General features: G+C 44.4%; 1 protein-coding gene across 1 annotated transcript in view; it reads right to left on the bottom strand.

Moving 5' to 3' along the window:
- Positions 1-19,648, bottom strand: part of sphkap (SPHK1 interactor, AKAP domain containing) — a 145,043-nt gene that overhangs the window by 114,900 nt on the left and 10,495 nt on the right. The window contains exon 2 of the mRNA XM_055645559.1: positions 6,281-6,392. Within this exon, the coding sequence (XP_055501534.1) occupies positions 6,281-6,392 (112 nt within the window). The remainder of the gene's footprint in view (positions 1-6,280; positions 6,393-19,648) is intronic.

The following is a 19,648-nucleotide window of genomic DNA, read 5'->3' as shown; positions in this document are numbered from 1 at the left end:
CTTTTTCCCTCACTTCCATCCAGGATCCCAGCAGCCTATCCAGATAAGACAGTAGCTCATGTACTTCTTTTCAAACCTTGTATACTAAATTTGGTGTTCCCAAAATGGCCTCCTTTACATCGGTGAGACTAAGTGTAGGCCGTTTCACCGACCATTTGTGCTCTGTCCATCAAGGCCTGCTGGATCTTCCAGTTGTTAATCATTTTAATTCCCATTCCCATTATCCAAACCAACATTTCCATTCTTGGCCTCCTCTATTGCAAGAGTCAGGTGGCACACAAAGTGAAGGAACAACATTTCATATTCTGCTTGGGTGGCTTACAACCCAAAGGTATGAACATTCAATTCTTCAACTACAGTAATAACCTCCGCACCACCTCTTTCTTTCCCATACACCCTACCCCACCCTGGTGCACTCCTATACCTCCCTCTATCTCCCTGTCACCCAGCTTTTCACCCCTCCTTTTACACTTATTTCCCATCGCTGAGTCCCCCATTTCCCTTAATCACCCTCTTTCCATTCCCCACTCTCCTCCCCCCACATCTCTCCTTACATTTCACTCCTGCTCTCCTATCTGGCATGCTATTGTCTCATTTTCACCTCTTACCTCTACCACTTACTCCACTCATCTGCTTATCACCCCCCCCCCCCCCCCCCCCCCCCACCCCCCTTCCATCACTTTTATCCACCTATCACTTGCCAGGCTTTATCCTGCCCCAACCTCCCTTTTCTATCTGTCTCCAGCCTATTCCAATCATTCTGAAGAAGGATCTCAACCTGAAATGTCACCTGTCCATTCTCTCCACAGATGCTGCCTGACCCGCTGAGTTCTTCCAGCACTTTGCCTAAAATTCTGTAATCTCTCTTGTGTCTTGGTATTTATGTTTGCGTTCCTTTCGCCATTTTAGAATGCCGTTCATTCACTTTTCTCCTAACTTAAGCTCACAAACCCCCACTGACGTAGAGAACACAAGGTTTTCAGCATGCACTGATTATGTTTATCCAGACAAGCTGACTGCTAAAACACTGCTGGCAGAGGAGGAGGGGCAAAGGGACAGGGTACATCCTGGCTGCAAGTATTTACAGTAAATCAGGCAACCAATAACGTGAAATCCCCACCATTATTTCTGAAGGTGGCAACCTTGATGCATTGGAGGAATACAGAATTCAGTGAAAGAATATACAGAAGCTGAAGGGCCTGTCCCACTTGGCTGTCTTTCGCGCGCCATTTACTCGACCTGCCAGCGTGTGGGTAGCATGTGGGTAGCGCGTGGGTAGCACGGGACGGGCGCATGGAGTTGCGTGGAGGAGTGTGGACTTCGTCCTGCACTAAATCTTCGCGCGCCACCGGCCTGTCGCATAACTGACGGCCAAAGTGGGACAGGCCCAAGACCCTGGCGCGACGCAATGTCTCACCTGCAGAAGCAAGGCAAACGATCGTCCAACTCAGCCTGCGGTTCACGGCCATTGCGGATTCGGATCCGCCCCCACTTCTACTCCCAGAGTGGGGCCAAGAAAATTGAAGATAGACACAAAATGCAGGAGTAACTCAGCGGGACCGGCAGCATCTCTGGAGAGAAGGAATGGATGACGTTTCAGGTCAAGACCCTTTTTTCAGAATGAAGAAGGGTCTCGACCTGAAACATGCATTTTGTGTACATCTTCAAATTACATCACGCGCTCCAGACGGCTATGCGGGCATATGATGATGTGCGCGACTCTCGCGGGACCGTCACTACCGGCCTGTCGCTTAAGTGACGGCCCATGTGGGACAGGCCCTTAACTGGGCGAGTATGAATCCGCACTCAACTCAAAGGCAACGTTTGATCCCTTTCTCTCAGTATCTCCATCTCCACCTCATCTCAATGGTCAATGGTATCTCTGTTGTCACCTGTACCAGGCACAGTCAGATATGTTTTTTGCATACAGCTCAGCAAGACTATCTCTGTACATAAGCACAATCACCCCCGTTCGTACAGTTTACAAACTGCAGCTGTCCCAGGAACCCAGGATTATCTGTTCCCAGGATGAGGCTCAACATTTCAGTTCCATCTGAAATATCCTTCTTTATTTGGGAGATATGGCTTTCACTTTCATGTGGTTGATGAAGCCTTCACCCACACACCCTCCACTTCCCACACTTCCACTCTCATCCCACCTCCCTCCAGAACTGATATAGAGTTCCCGTGGTCCTCACCTTTCACCACACTTACCTTGCTATACAGCACATCATTCTTCATATTCTCCAGCTGCAACGGGAGCCCACCCCACCTCACATCTTCTCTCTCCATCTCTTCCTTCCTTCATCAGGGAACACTGGCTTCATGACTGCCTTGTTCGTTCATCCCTCCCCATCTACCCATCCTGTCCCCAGGCACTTTGCGCTGCAACTGGAAGAGGTGCAACACCTGCCCCTATAACCTCCTCCCTCACCGTCATCCATAGACCTGTCAGGTGAGGCAGAGATTCATATGTAACATATCCAACCTCATTTAGTGCTTTTGATATGGCCCCCGCTGCATCGGCAAGACCAAGTACAGATTCAGATTCAGATTCAGATTCAATTTTAATTGTCATTGTCAGTGCACAGTACAGAGACAACGAAATGCATTGGAGTCAACGAAATGCTTTGCGAAATGCAGGGTACAGACCAAGCACCCTGTATGGGTAGCTTTTCACCCACACACGCCGCTATTCCCTTGATCTGCTTTGCCATGCACCTACGCACTATTCCCTAAGGTCAGCTTTAGCTCCTGGTTGCAAATCATTGCAAACCCTCTTCAGTTCAGTTCAGTTCAGTTTAGTTTATTGTCATGTGTACCGAGGTACAGTGAAAAGCTTTTGCTGAGTGCTAATCAGTCAGCAGAAAGACAATACATGATTACATTCGTGCCATTTACAGTTTATAGATACATGATGAAGGATTAACGTTTAGTGCAAAGTAAAGTCAGATCAAAGATAGTCCAAGGGTCACCAATGAGGTAGATGAGTTCTTCCAGCACTTTGTGTTTTGCCTAAGATTCTCTCCTCATTCCCACACCAACCTGACTGTCCTCAGCCTCCTCCAATGTCAGGTGAGTCCAATTGCAAACCAAACGAACAGCATCTCAAATTCTGCCTGGGCGTCTTGGCTCAAGACATCTTCTCACTCACCCTCTTCTTTCCCATTTCCCACATTGTTTCATCAGCATATCACCCACACACTCACGCTCCCCGCCCTGCACTGTTTTCATCTGCTCTGCACCCCTCCGTTATCTGGTTCTGTTTATCAGATTCCATGATCTGCCGCTCCTTGTTGTTTCCACGAATCACCTCTCAGTCTCTGTCACTACTTCCATCATTCCTCCCGCACCTGGCTCCATCTACCCATCTACACCTCCATACCTGGATCAATCCTATCACTGACCAGCTCCTACCTCGCTCCTCGCCCCTACCTCTTTACACTGACACTGACACTGTTCCCCAAGATCTTCTCCCATCTACACTCTCAGTCCAGGTGCAGAGTCGACTGTCCCCTTTGTCCTCTTAGTCCCCTTTGTCCCCACAGATGCTGCCCTCCAGCTTTCAAGAGAGGGTTAGATTTAGCTCTTAGGGTTAAAGGAATCAAAAGATGTGGGGGAAAAAGCAGGAATGAGTTACTGATTTTCGATGATCAGCCATGATCATATTGAATGGCAGTGCTGGCTTGAAGAGCCGAATGGCCTACTCCAGTACTTGTTTTTCTATGTTTCTATGTTTAATTTTTACTCCAGATTTCAGCATCTGCAGTCTCGAGTGTCTCCACTTGATTTCATCGTCTGAGTTTCAGGCATTAGATGACATGTAGGCTGGGAAATGTCAAGGTATTATCTCAGGGGTACATAATGGAGCAAATGGAAATTGGAGGTTTTAATATGGAAGGCAGCCATACAACAATTGGAGTTCATGTTTCCTCACTGGAGTTAGTGCTGGTTGCATTGCAGAAGAGAAGGAGAAGGAAAAGGGTTAGAAAAAGGTGAACGGATACATTATTTCTTAAACACCAAGAAGAGTAAGCATCTGCTTCCTGAGGAGTCGATGAATCGAAAAAGAAGCATTGTGCCCTCATCTTGGATGTTATGACAGAAGCAGTTTAACAACCTAACCAGGTCAGGAACATAAAGTTCATCGGCTGATTCCACCACATCCTGTGCTTTATCTTCCTCCTTGCTTTTCAGTCTGTTTCAGCCCTAGATTCGCACGTCACATTCACTCATTGATTTCCACCTCACATATACCCACAATCACACACTGGTATCAATAGCAGCTGTGAATAGACACAAAATACTGGAGTAACTCAGAGCTAGAGGCAGCATCTCTGGAGAGAAGGAATGGGTGATGTTTCGGGTTGAGACCCTTCTTCAGACCCATTGCTTCTCTCCAGAGATGCTACCTGGCCCGCTGAGTTACTTCAGCATTTTGTATTTAAAAAGGCACCTGGAGTTCCTTCCGACACATCAAAAGCAGCTGTACTGGGCTAGGGGCCAGAGGCCTCTCCAGTCACTGCTCAGCTGCACACCGATGTTGAATTGTGTGTGGCTTTGACTGAGAAGGAGAATTGTCGAGATCCCCAGAATAGCCAGGAACATGTAAACATACCATACATACTCTCTGAACTATAGAAAGGAGAGAGTAGTCGGGTTTGACTGTTAATGAATTCCTGGTGCAGGGAACTTTGCAATTGTCTGTCATGGAAAGTTTCCCCCCCAAGAATATTTGAGATTATCATCCATCATTCATGCTGCACATTTCATGTACTGTTGGCTGAGTGTGTGCAAAATGGAATTAATGTAAGTTCTTGTGTGGCAATGACATGCTGGAAAGTGTGGGCTGCATGCAAAGCCCTGGGCATGGAAATCACCAAGTAGTTCAAAGTACAGATCCATCACCCTTGTTCTGTGGCGCAGTGGTAGAGTTGCTGCCTGACAGCGCTTGCAGTGCCGGAGGCCTGGGTTCTGTCTGTACGGAGTTTGTACATCCTCCCCTTGACCTGCGTCGGTTTTCCCCGAGATCTTCGGTTTCCTCCCACACTCCAAAGATATACAGGTTTGTAAGGTTAACACGCTTGGTACAAATGTAAATTGTCCCTGGTGTGTGTAGGAAAGCGTTAATGTGCGGGGATGGCTGGACGGTGCGGGCTCGATGGGCTGAAGGGCCTGTTTCTGCGCTGCATCTCTAAACGAAACCAAATCAAACCAAAATGTTTGCCTGTGTCCCCTTGCACTATTATACATGCAAAGTATGAGCAGTTAAACGCTGCATGAAACCAATGTAATTTGTTGAAGTAAGTTCTACCTCATTAATTCCCAAACACACCAAACCTCCATCAAAGTTATCAACATGATTCGATTCTATTCTGTCAGATTGTCTCGGCTCCAGACTTTGTCCAACTTGATTCAGGAAGGAATACATGAGTTGAACATCAGTGAGGAGATTACTGTCGCTGAATCGTATAGTGGATGGCCTCGGGTAGAATCCTGCTTCTTTTTAATAAAAGCACTTTCATTCCTTTTTGCTATCTGACATCCTGTATATATTTTCTTTCATTTCAACTGATTAAATAAAAAATAGTATTAGTGTTTTCGGCTGGTATGAGCCTTTATATCATTTAACATTCCCGACATTGCTGTTGCCACCTGCATTGGAGCTGCTCAATTTTTAATACAAGGCAGATAATGGATACCTTGGAAGAAGTTACTGACTGGAACTTCTCCAAAGGGATTAGATGAATAATGAGAATAATAAAAGATACATTGGAGCATGTTAAAGACTGGATTTTAATGGAAGAGATCATATGTAGGCGAGAGGGAGCTGCATTCTATAATTTAATTGAAGATGCCAATGACATAAAACATAAAAGAGATTTCATTATTCCAATTAAATTTCCCCATGGTACTTTTTAAATGCTGTTTTATTCAATTTGAATTGCGGTTCTGTGCTTGACAGCTGATTAGTGGTATATTTTGGCAATGATATATGGTGATCCTCACACCGAATAACTGGTCTAATATCAAGAAATAGCTTTCAGACAATTGGCAGGAAGTTCTTTGTCCAGTTATTACCTGTGAGCTGTCAGATTCCATGCTTTATTTTCTGGAGTTGTGTAATTGCCAATTACAAGTCGCACACAGAGCATATTATGCATTAAATCAGAGAGATACGGCTCGGAAACAGGGCTTTCGGACTAACATCCATGCCGACCAAGATGTCTATTTTTATCATCTGCCTGCGTTTGACCATTAAGGTGGTGAAATTACTGACCTTTTTACATGCAGTGATGGAGGTTTCTGCAGTAACTGTGGGTCTCTCAGCACAGCCTGCTGTGGTTTCACTTTGCTCAGAGAATTGATGCATCTGTGATGCTTCAACGTTACTGCAATAGAAAACAAAAAATTGACATTAAGTATGACATTCACACACATACACCAGAGGGGTACTTGCTCATTGAAAACTCTGCAGGAAGCATTGGTCTTTCTTTAACTTTGCCTATTACTCCAACCCACTGATCATTGCAGGTATAAATAAAGCATTGGCATTGCTCATAGTATCCTATCTTTTGACTCAAGCACCATTCCAGAACAGAATCATTTGAGTTAAAAATTAATCCTGATTCCTTTCGATAGCATAAATATCCATTGCACAGATCTTAGTGCACAGTTAGCGGGGGAGCAGAAGGATGTCTGAACATTGGGTCTTCAGTTAAGGGAAAAATCTTGTTTGCTCTATCTCTTACCGTCATCTTATTTCAGTCTCGGTGAGAAGTGGGGGATGTGGTGGAGAGACAGTAGGACTTTAACAATTACAACTGACAGCAGATGCCCAGAGTGCCGTGGGGTCTGCTCCTGGAACTCCTTAACATGTGGCTACCTTTCAACAGGTGCTGAGTGGCGCTTTAAAAACAAAATGCAAAGGAAGCACAACTTCCCAGCCTCAACATCACTGAGTTGTGAGCTTGCCGCTCACACAAAGAATACATCCATTGACATCCCCCATCACTGCAGGTTCTCTGCAAAGGGTAAAAGAAAACAGAAGCAAACTAATTGACTTCAGTTCAAAATTATTTTCAAAATATAGGATACTATTTCAGCTTATTGAGCTGATAACAGCTCAGAGAGAAAACCCATTTTCCCGCTAATTTTCCCTTCAACCTATTCACCCCATTCTCACTAAGTCTAGTGTGGAGGGAGTCAGATGGAGGCCGGTGAGTACCGGCTGTGGGAGTCTGTGCACTGTCTCGATGGGGGAATGGGCCGCTGGAGGCCCTGCAACAGCCTGGAGCTCGGCTGCACCGGAGGCTGCTCCAAGAGGCCGAGCATGTGGACCACATGTGGCACACAGTAGTGGGGCAGTGGCGGAGGACACCATGGCTACGCTTGGCCAGGCCGACCCAGCAACGTCGCCATGACAACGGGCCTCATGGCCAGATCAAGAACCCTACACTTACAACAACTGAGACTTGATAATGGAGTCAAACTGGCGACTATGTGTACTAGCTCAGTGTACTACTGCTATATACTTGTACAGTATCTGAGATGCTTGTCTAAGGTGTGTCTAAGTGCTTATATATAGTGATACTTGTACTGAACTGTATACAAAATGAATTTCACTGTACCTCCGTACATGGGACAAATAAAGTACCATACCAAGTCTCCCAGATTCCACCATTTACTGCTCAACACAGATGATTTACTGGCCAATAAACCATGTGTTTGGTGTGGAGGAAACGCCATAGGAAACACGGTCACAGGAAATGTCTGCCGATATCACACAGCACCTGTGGCCAGGATCGAACCTGGGTTAATGAAGCTGCAACTCCTGCACAACTGTACCATCCTTCCTCCAACTTGACTCACAAAGTCTACAATCATTCATGATGTCTCTCCACATCCATTGCCTATTTTCAGTTGCTCTCTCTCACTGACTTTCTATTCTTCCCTCCTCACACTCCACTGTCAGATTAGTGTTTCTATCTTTAGTTGTGGTGTTTGTGAATATTTATCTCTATGTACAAGCTGGTTTTGATCCATTTTATTTTCTTGGATCTTTTCAATAATGGAATTGGTCATCTGTACAGATAGAATTATTACAACTCTGTTCACTTTAGATAAGAACAGATCTGAAAATTATAATCACAGCGTTAACCTGTACCTTGTTCACACACTAAAATGGAATAACTAATTTATTAGTAGTGCAATTTCCTTTCTCATTCAGTCTGTAAAATATCAATCAAATTTATGTTCCTTTCTATTCTACAGTGCTTGAATTATCATGTTAGAATTTAGCATCAGTGCAAAGTATTCTAATTGACCATTGACTTCCTATTTCATCCAATATGCTTTACTTTTAATGGGCTAGAAGCATAGATTCATTCACACTGTGAGGGGTTGTAACAGAATAAACCAGTGATTCTTATTGTCTGTTGTAAAGAATTCTATACCTTCCACACAGTGATACAGCTACCAGTGCTCTGTCTCACAACACTTTAGATGGCACAGTGACACATCGGTAGAGTTGCTACCTTACAGTACCAGAGACCAAGATTCAATCCTGACTACGGGTGCTGTCTGTACGGTGTTTGTCCGTTTTCCCCGTGACCTGCGTGGGTTTTCTCTGGGTGTCTCATTTACCTCACACATTCCAAAGACGTGCAGGTTTGTAGGTTAATTGTCTTTGGTAGACAAATTATCCCCAGTGTGTAAGATGGTGCTAGTGTACGGGGATCGCTGGTCAATATGGACTCGGTGGGCCGATGGGGCTGTTTCCACACTGTATCTCTAAACTAAACTAAACGATAAGATACAATTGAACTTTATTTATCCCAGGAGCGAAATTGATCTGCCAACAGACAAAACACAAAATACATGAAACATGAAATTAAAGTGACGAGTGGAAAGGATTGGGGATGTGTAAAGATTTGGGGAGGGGAGTCGGTCTAACCCATGACAGAAGGGGGAGCAGTTTACAGTTTGATAGCCACAGGGAAGAAGGATCTCCTGTGGCATTCTGTACTGCATCTTGGTGGAACCAGTCTGTTGCCGAAGGTTGACTAGTGTGTCATGGAGGGGGTGAGCTCTATTGTCCAAGATGCACTGCAGTTCGTGGAGCATCCTCCCTTCCAAAAACAGCTCCCATGAATCTAACATCTGCTCTTAACCTGAAGTGTTGACTGCACATTTGCCTCTCCGCTCCACAAACACATGAGTTTACGCTGTATGTTCCAGTTTCCTCACACATTCTGAAGAGGTGCTCGCGGGTTAAATTACCCCTTTGTATCAGGTAATAGTGAGAGGAATCATGGCAGAGTTGATGAGTATGAGAGAGAATGAGATCAGGAAACTCAGAAATAAGATGGAATGGGCCAAAAGGAACTAGCATGGACTTGATGGGCCAAATGGACCCTTGTGCATCATGCCAAGCTTATACAAGAACACACGTGTACAATAGACTAGGAGCAGATGTAGGGATAGCCCATGTTCTGCCAGACAATAAGGTAGTGGCTGATCTGCCCCTTTACTGTTTTGTGCCAGTTCCCCACAAACTTAAATTCATCAATCGTTCAAAAATATGTTTTAGTTTAGTTTAGTTTAGTTTAGAGATACAGCGTGCAAACAGGCCCTTAGGCCCACCTGACAAAGCTATCGTGCACACACTAGGGACAATTTACAATGTTACCGAAACCGATTAACCTACAAACCAGAGATCACTGAGAAAACCCACACAGGTCACGGGGAGAACACACAAACTCCATACAGGCAGCACCCGTAATCAGGATCGAACATGGGTCTCTGGCACTGTAAGGCAGCAACTCTACAACTAAACCACTGAGCCAGTGTTCAATGTCATGTCATCAATGATCTTCTGAGTTTAATACAGACCCATTTGCGCAAAACAACAGGTGTGGTTTGCTCGGCTGAAACTGAACCTGCGTAATGAAGATTTGACAGAAGAAGCCACGGTGACAGCTCCAGCTCATTCATGCATGCTGAAGTGAATATATTGCCTGCAATTTGTGTACAATTAACGAGAACTAACCTGATTGCTACCGATCTGGAATGTAAATGGAATCATCACAGATCAGTTAAAGTGAAATAGAACATTACTTGAATGGCAACTTGTCTTTACCATGTACCCACACTAATCCATGACCTTTAGCTATCCGGGTCTTAATTGTTGGCACATTATATTTAATCAAACTATTGCCAAATGTCACTTGAAGACAGCAGCAGAATATAGCTGCATAATCATTTGTGAGTAAGTGCAGATTTTGTATAAGTGCTGTGATTCTGTTTAGCTTGAATCATTGAACAAGTGATTAATTATATTTGATCACAGAAATGCACATGAGCAGAATGCTATTTATAGAATCCTTTACCAAGGGACGGTACCTGATGCAAGCATTACTTGAAAATCTAATTAAGTGGTTTTTTTTAAAGGAAATTCTGCTGCAAAAACCAGAGTATGATATCTAGTTCATTTTTTAATCACAGCGGAGCAAACAAAATGTTAGGAAGGAACTGAAGACGATGGTGAAGATAGACACAAAATGCTGGAGTAACTCCACAGGCAGCATCTCTGGAGAGAAGTAATATGCAATGTTTTGAACGGGACAGGCAGCATCTCTGGAGAGAAGGGATGGGTGATATTTTGGTGGAGACCCTTCTTCAGACTCCATTCCAATAGTAGTAGAATTCTCTTCTACAGATTCTATAGGTGTCTTCTGCAGACGTTTTCAAACACTTGACTACTGTTCTTCCACCTCACCACTCCTTCCTTTATTCTGCATAGACTTGAGGACGTAAAGCTTGGGTGCCTGCGTCCACATTTGCACTGAGTTCCTTTTACTCATCCTCCCTGTGGTTCTTTAAGGCTCAATTTTAAAATTGATCGCTTGCTTTCAAATCCCTATGTAGTCCCATAAATTCCTTCTCTGTAACATCATCCAACACTACAACCCCCCAATATAGGGACTCTTTCCCTTCTGGCTTATGATCAAGTCTGAATTAATTTGTTCTGCCACTAGCACGACTGGCTTTACCTATCAAGACCTTATGCTCTGGAATTCCTTTCCTCAACACAATCAACTTTCCTTTTCTCCTTAAAACTTACATCTCTCATCAAATGTTGGTTCTCTTCACCAGTGGTTTACAAAGTGGAGGGACATAACCTTTTGTTGGGCCACCGAATGTTTAGAAAAAAGCCACCAATTTGCATCAGGCAATGATCAGTTGAATGGAGATGTCAGAATGTAGATAGCAAGCTGGAGAGCTTGAGGAGAGAGGGCGTGGAGGAGAGTGAAATGCCGGGAGGGTAGAAGAGGGGGCGTCAGTGAGCTTGGTAGACGGTATAGAGTGGGAGGGAACGCCTGTGAAGCAGGGGGTTGCGTAGGGACCGTACTCGACCTGCTGCCCTCTGGAAGGCGCTATAGGTGCATCAAATCTAAGACAAATAGACTCAGGAATAGTTGTTTTCCGAAAGTCATCACTACTCTTAATTCACACATGCACTGACTTCACAGCCCAACACCTGGACTTCCATCTATTCTATCCACGTACTGAAATTTGGAACTGTATTGTGTATTGTAACTGTAATTTTTAATATTTTTTAAAAACATTTTTAATATTTAATATAATCTTTAAACATCTGCCTAAGAATACTACCTATTCATCCTTCACCATTTTGCCTTTATAGATATGTATATAGCGCCGCAGAATTGTGCACCTATCCCCCCCCCCCCCTCTCTCCCTTTTATTTTTGTTTTCTGTTTCTTGTTTTTTGTACTAAATTATATGTATGCACTGAGTACGAGCTGCTTTTAATCTCATTGTACATGTATAGTGACAATAAATGGCATATCTATATCTATATCTATCTACTCTAGGAAGGATGGGAGTGGGAGGCAGTGTCTTGCTGTGCTTGGAGGAGAGTGGGGACAGAGACCTGAGGGGGTTTGGAAAGTCAGGGAGTGCCCTGGGAAGACTGGCTGGGTCACAGGGCACTGGTGTTGAGGAGCAGCGCGCTGGGGCAGTTGGGGTAGTTTGGGTCAGAGTGTCTATTTTATAGATACTACAAGGGGCAGTGCACTGGGCAGTTAGGGGAGTTTGGGTGAGAGTGTCTACTTTATAGATACTACATGCAAACAGGCCCCTCAGCCCACTGAGTCCATCAGTCACCAGTCACACATTCTAAGTTATCCCACTTTCGCATCCACTCCCTACACACTTGGGGCAATCTGCAAAAACCAATTAAGCTGCAAACCTGCTCCTCTTTGGGGCGTGACAGGAAACCAAAGCACCCGGAGGAATCCCATGTAGTGACAGGGAGAATGTACAAACTCCACACAGGCAGCATGTGTAGTCAGGATCGAACTTGGGTCTCTGGCGCTGTGATGCAAAGGCTCTAACGCAACGCTATCGTGCCGCCCTCCTGGGGAGTGTCTGGAAGTAGTTGGGGGACAGGGAGTACACTACCCCGGGGTGGTTGGTGGGGGTTAGTTTGGAGGTTGGTTAGATGAGCATGAGGGGGAAGAGTCCTGGGGAGTTTGAGGGCAGTGCGGCTCCACAGATGGGCAATTACAATGTTTACTGATGTGCTATTTCAGTCACAATTCCATGGACCGCAGCAGGGTGATACGGCCAAACCTGAAAGAAGGGGGGTAGTTTGCAAAGTTGACCTGAAGTTCAATAATCAATAGGTCTTGATGAGTGACCAATAATACAACCAGACAGAACACCAAGCTCAGACACAATGTGAAAGCTATCAGAATGTCAGAAAACTCTGCTAAGAGTATATATAATTGGACTTGGTTCTAACATCACTGGAGGTCAGAGGATAACATGAACTATCTACTCAGATTCATCAGTTGCGTATAATATTGTAGTGATTGGACTATTAATACCAGCACACTTCATACCTTCTCCCCCAAGGTCATCAGTTTACGAATGTTGCTAGTAATTTCTTATATTACTATTTCCTTAAACTGCAGAGAGTGTGCACCAGGCACAGAGATATTTCTCTGATAAGATAAAAATAGTCTCAGTAAGGCTAGCCAATCTGAATGTAGGACAGTGTGTGTGAATGTAGAAATACTTAAAATAAATGGAGTAGCAACAGAGGAGTTTCATAGAGGGACATTAAACTGCCCTGAGCTAATGTACAAGGAAGGCAACACAGATGGCCACATCTTTGCATTTCCTTTGGGAGAGAGCTAGGTTTCTGCTCTGTGATTTATCTGTGTGCTATACATCAGCGTGGCTTACTTTGGACAGTTTTGTAACTGAACTTTAAAATAGTGGGTTAAAGCTCTCACGCAGATGTGAGTAAACACCATTTAGACTGATAGTACAGTGTATTACAGAGTTAGTGCTGTGCATTTGGATGGTGCAGTGTTTCCAAAGACACTTACAGTCAACTCCTTATCTGCCATTAGCAACTCAGCTGTTGTAGATCCACAACAGTTATTGAACAGAGTCTGAAGAAGGGTCTTGACCCAAAATGTCACCTATTCATTTTCTCTGGAGAGCATCTGAGCCGTTGAGTTACTCCAGCTTTTTGTATCTATCTTTGGTTTAAACCAGCATCTGCAGTTCCTTCTTGCACATTGATCAATGCATATTCCTGAAACACAATTGAAAGCAATTCTCATTGTTTTTGTGGGTTCTTGCTGTGTAAGAATAGCTTCTTCATTTATCTATAAAATATTTATTGGAAATCAAATTAATTCATTCGGTATAATGGACATTAATAACAGAATAATCATGATACTTTATGTGTAGGCAATAACTGCAGATGCTGGTTTACACCGAAGATAGACACAAAATGCTGGAGTAACTCAGCGGGACAGGCAGCATCACTAAAACACCAATACCTCTCGGGGTGATGTTTTGGGTTGAGACCCTTGTTCAGGCTTCAGATATTTTATGCACTCCCTCAAACAAGAGGAGCTTCAGTGGAAATTCTTATTGTTCCCAGTAGTTCATAGAATATGTGTAATGCCTCATCCAAACCAATGTTTCCTTTTCTCACCTTTTTACCAATACATTGATAATTGCATCTGTGCCATTTCACGTTCTTGTCTAGAAGTGAAACATTTCATCACCTCTAATGTCTGTGCTTTCCTCACTTTTGCATGTTCCTCTCTATCCTTCCTCCTCTACATTCATTGCTGGGGGGGTAGCACCTAAACAATATCTCGCTCAAGCCCATTGACTCCTATGGTTGCCTAGGCAACACTATCCTCCCATCTCATCCCGCTCTGAGCTCTCTGTCGTACAATGCTCTATTGTAAACTTGAGCAACAACTCCTCTTTTGGTCTTGACCCAAAAACTCACCCATTCCTTGTCTCCAGAGATGCTGCCTGACACACTGAGTTACTCCAGCTTTTTGGGTCTATCTTTGGTTTAAACCAGCATCTGTAATTCCTTCCTACACATTGACCAATGCATATTCCTGAAACACAATTGAAAGCAATTCTCATTGTTTTTGTGCGTTCTTGCTGTATAAGAATAGCTTCTTCATTTATCTACAAAATACTTATTGGAGATCAAATGAATTCATTTGGTATAATGGACATTAATAACAGAATAATCATGATACTTTATGTGTAGGCAGTAACTGCAGATGTAGGTTGACATGGATCTCCAAGATAACCACACAATCATCGGTTTTCTCCTGTACCTGTTGGCTTTGGTCTTGTACATGGTGTAAGTCATTGGTATTCAGTGTACGCTGAATAAGACCTTGATGAGTCACTGTCTTTTGCCCATGCTGTGCATCTCTTAGGGAAGAGATATTCAAAACAGTGGATGCAATGAAGTTGCTGCTTTGACCTGGATAGTGTCACGGTTTGACCATGATTAGATCTGCCCTCGTTTAGGCAAGTGGAGAGTACCCCATAATGCTTCTGATGTGCTCCTGATCATGTACAGATAATAAATAGGGTGTGACGAAGAGTGTCACTGGCTGCATCAATACCCAACTGCTGCTCATCCCTTGTGTTTGCAACATCTGTGTGGTGTGTCAGTTAAACTCTTAATCAACTGAGGGCCCTGGGGTGCTGGTGACGTGGAATTTGATGATAACAATGTTATTGAATGCTTGTGGGAATTGCTTAAGCTCTCTCATTTTGGACATGATTGTTGCCTACCGGTTGTGTGTGGTGGATGATACTTTGCTCCAATAAGTTACAGTTAATATTTCAGGTCAAGGACACTGTGTGATAACAAAACTATATCCTGAATTGCTAACTCAGAATTGAAACTGGAGCATCTGGAGAAAACTCACACTAGCAGTTGCCCAACAATTTTGCCTCCATCTATGTTTACTGGTAATCTTCAACATTTGTTCTCGGTGGATTGTAAACAGAAATATCTGTCACTGTGCAGACAGCTACACAAGCCTGTTGGGTGAATATCCTCTTCAATGACATTGAAAATTAATATCTCTCCAGGATTTCAAACAGAGTGAGCCAAATCCCAGCTCCATTCATCTGGAGTTCATCTCAAGTGCAAATGGCAGGAGAGCAAATGGGTTCAGTGTTTAACTCCTGATGGTTAATAAAACTGTTTGCATTGTATGAATATGTGGAAGGATTAGTGCTAAACACAGATGCTGTCCTTCCCACAGACAGGGGCGGAAAACCCGGGGGGGGCAGAGGGGACACGTCCACGTCCCCCCCATGTTTTGAGAGGGGGGAGACATCCCCACCCAAGTTTTTGTCATCTGGATTTTAATAAATCTCTGCTTTCCGCTAGACAGTGGAGATGGGACTGCTGATCGAGGGCGCCAATTGGACAAGAGAGACGTCAGTCAGCAGGCAATGGGGGCGGGACATGATGATTCAGCGCGATGATTGGAGGAGGGAGGAGTGGGGGGGGGGGGACTGAGGATTCAGTGTGGTGATTGGAGGAGGGAGACGTGGCACAGACCTGTGCCTCATCCGCAGCCAGGATCGAGTCCCGTCCCCGGGCCGGTCCCGTCCCCACCCGAGTATCCCCCCCCCCCACACCCCACAACAGGTGGCCAGAGAGGTCGGGAGTCAGACGGGAGCTGTACCCCCAAGCCCACAGCCAGTGTAGAGAAGCAGCTCTAACCCAGCTCAACTCTGCTTGTCCCGCCAGGTTAACCTGCCTGGGCTTGCGGGAAATATGGCCAGCGCATAGAAGCAGCGCTGGTATCCCGTCAGTCCAGTCAGGGCTTGTAGGTTAACCCAGCGAGACAGGCAGAGTTAAGTTGCATTTAGCGCTGGATTGAGCCACCGAAGCCTCGCGCATGTGTGTGTGAGTGTGCGCATGCACGCGCGGCCGCAAATAAATTGTGGCCCCCCCCTGTTCCCCGGCCCCCTCCATATTTTGATAGCGAGTTCCGTGCCTGTCCACAGATGCTGCTTGAGCCGCTGAGTGTTTCTACCATTTTCTATTTTTGTTTCAGATTTTCCAGGGTGGCATGGTGGCGTAGCAGTAGAGCTACTGCCTTACAGCACCAGAGACCCGGGTTCGATCCTGACTACGGGTGCTTGTCTGTACGAAGATTTACGTTTTCCTCGTGACTTGCATGGGTTTTCTCCGCGATCTTCGGTTTCCGCCCACACTCCAAAGTCGTAGAGATTTGTGGGTTAGGTTGCTTTGTAGAAAAGTAAGTTGTTCCTAGTGTGTGACAAATAGGGTTATTGTGCAGGGATCGCTGATCGGTGCAGACTCGGTGGGCCGAAGGGCCTGTTTCCACGTTGTATCTCTAAACTAAACTAGTTCATAGTTATTCACAAAATGCCGGAGTAACTCAGCAGGATAGGCAGCATCTCTGGACAGAAGGAATGTCACCCATTCCTTCTATCCAGAGATGCTGCCTGGCCCGCTGAGTTACTCCAGTATTTTATGTCTATCTTCGACATAAACCATCATCTGCAGTTCCTTCCTACACTCTTTGGAGTGTGGGAGGAAACCAGAGCTCCTGGAGAAAACCCACGCTACCGGTCACCAATAAAACTGCAGACTGTATTCCTATACATAGTTGTTGTTTTCTTTCTCACAGTCTGAACATTGTCAACCTTGCTGCATGACTTAAGAGAAGCAGCTGAACATGGTTGGGTGTCGACACTGCTGTACAGACCTCCTGCAGGTATATTCTGGGACTGGTGTGATTGTCCTCTACCAAGTGCAAGTGTCTTCTGTTCTGTCAGCTGTAGCTGCAGACTGCTTTCCTTTTGATTTCCATTGACTGATTTTACGACAATCAAATACTGGCCTGATCTCACCTCAGCTTTGATATTCTGTTCTTTTGTTCTCTGAAACTAATTGATTCTGATTGAATTCAAATCAAACATTATTTTGCAGTGACGGTCTGGTAATAGCTCCACATCAGTCTTGTTTAGTTTAGTTTAGTTTAATTTAGTTCAGTTTAGTTTAGTTTAGAGATATAGCACAGAAACGGGCCCTTCGGCCCACTGAGTCCACACTGACCAGCGATCCCCACGCACTAGCACTATCCTACACACTAGGGACAATTTACTATTTTACCAATGCCAATTAGCCTACAAACCTGTATGTGGGAGGAAACAGGAGCACCTGGAGAAAACTCACACTAGCAGTTGCCCAACAATTTTGCCTCCATCTGTGTTTACTGGTAATCTTCAACATTCGTTTTCGGTGGATTGTAAACAGAAATATCTGTCACTGTGCAGACAGCTACACAAGCCTGTTGGGTGAATATCCTCTTCAATGACATTGAAAATTAATATCTCTCCAGGATTTCAAACAGAGTGAGCCAAATCCCAGCTCCATTCATCTAGAGTTCATCTCAAGTGCAAATGGCAGGAGAGCAAATGGGTTCAGTGTTTAACTCCTGATGGTTAATACAACTGTTTGCATTGTATGGGTTTATGGAAGGATTAGTGCTAACTTCCAGCAATGTTAGGAATAAGAGATCTGCCTCTGTAGACTTTATATGCAAGTTTATTGTCACATTCACAAGAGTTGCACAACACAGAATCAGACCCTCTTTCAACAGAAGAGGGGAATCCATTTGATTGGTTACCATGTGAAAGGGTGTGGGGTTTGTGGAAATCTGCTGTTCCAAATGATAATTAATAATTTTGCTTTTACCCAAAGTAGGGGAATCAAGAACCAAGAGGTTTATGGTGAGAAAGAATGGATTTAATACGAACCTGGGGGGTAACATTTTCACACAAATTGTTGTGAATATGTGGAACGAGCTGCCAGAAAGGTAGTTGAGGCAGATTCCATAACAGCATTTAAAAGATATTTGTACAAGTACTTGGATAGGAAAGGTTTCGAGGAAAATGTGCCAAATGTGGACAGGTGGGACTAATGTAGATTGGGCATCTTGGTTGGCAAGGACAAGTTGGGCTGCAGGGCTTGTTTCTGTGCTGGCTGACTCTACAATGCTTCATTTCCTGTTTCATTTAGAAGCCACTTCAGCTGTACAGCAGACCAGAAGTAAAATTTCTGCGGAAAATATCTGCGCTGATCTTCTTGTGGAATAGAGACATTGTGTTCTCTGCATCTGACATCTGCTTTCTCTGAAGTGGAGGACCAACGATATAAATGAAAGGTAATTGCAGATAATCCACAACTGAAAAGCTGCCGTCTGCCAAAAATAAATGCAAAAGGTTTGAGAGGGGATATAGAAACTTACTGCAGGGATGCAGAGGGGTGAATTGGACAAGGGGTCACAGCTTAAGGATGCAATAGGATCAAGGGGCAAGTGGTGAATTCATAAAGAGGGTAGCCAGTTCATTGGCTATATTTAAGAGAGTAGATGTGGCCCTAGCCTTAAGGGGATCAGCCATGGTACATACTGAGTTGGATGATCAGCCATTTATTTGAATGGCGGTCAAATGGCCTAAGATGTTCTATGTTTCTATCCAAAAGGATCTCTTTGGAAAACAAGTAACCTAGCAAATTGACATTTTCTTCTCTAACCCTTCCATGGAGTGAACTGCAAAGATAATAACTGTCGAATGTTCTCAGTTCTGATATGATCCTATTTACATGGGCAACATGGCAGATGTCTGATGGTATCATAAGGGAACATTTTCAAACAAAATACCAAACATACCGAAAGTAAGTAACTTACCAAAAAAAACAAAATGACCAAAAAATGCCTTGCACATCTAAGGAAGATATGCTGGCTTCGGAGAGGGTCCAGTTTACAAGAATGATCCCAGGAATGAGTAGGTTAACCTATGATGAGTGTTTGTCAGCACTGGGCCTGTACTCACTGGAGTTTAGAAGAATGAGGAGGGGATCTCATTGAAACAGACATAATAGTGAAAGGCTTGTATAGAGTGGATGTGGAGAGGATGTTTCCACTAGTGGGAGAGTCTAGCACTAGAGGAGGCCATAGCCTCAGAATTAAAGGATGTTCTTTTAGGAATGAGATGAGGAGAAATTTCTTTAGTCAGAGGGTGGTGAATCTGTGGAATTATTTGCCACAGAAGGCTGTGGAGGCCAAGTCAGTGGATATTTTTAAGGCAGAGATACTGTAGATTCTTGATTAGTGTGCGTGTCAGGGGTTATGGGGAGAATGCAGGAGAATGGGGTTAGGAGGGAGAAATAGATCAGCCATGATTGAATGGCGGAGTAGACTTGATGGGCCGAATGGCCTAATTCTAC

The sequence above is a fragment of the Leucoraja erinacea genome, chromosome 14, assembly GCF_028641065.1.
Source record: "Leucoraja erinacea ecotype New England chromosome 14, Leri_hhj_1, whole genome shotgun sequence".
Classification (NCBI taxonomy): Eukaryota; Metazoa; Chordata; class Chondrichthyes; order Rajiformes; family Rajidae; genus Leucoraja; species Leucoraja erinaceus.
This window is presented reverse-complemented; position numbering and strand designations above follow the sequence as displayed.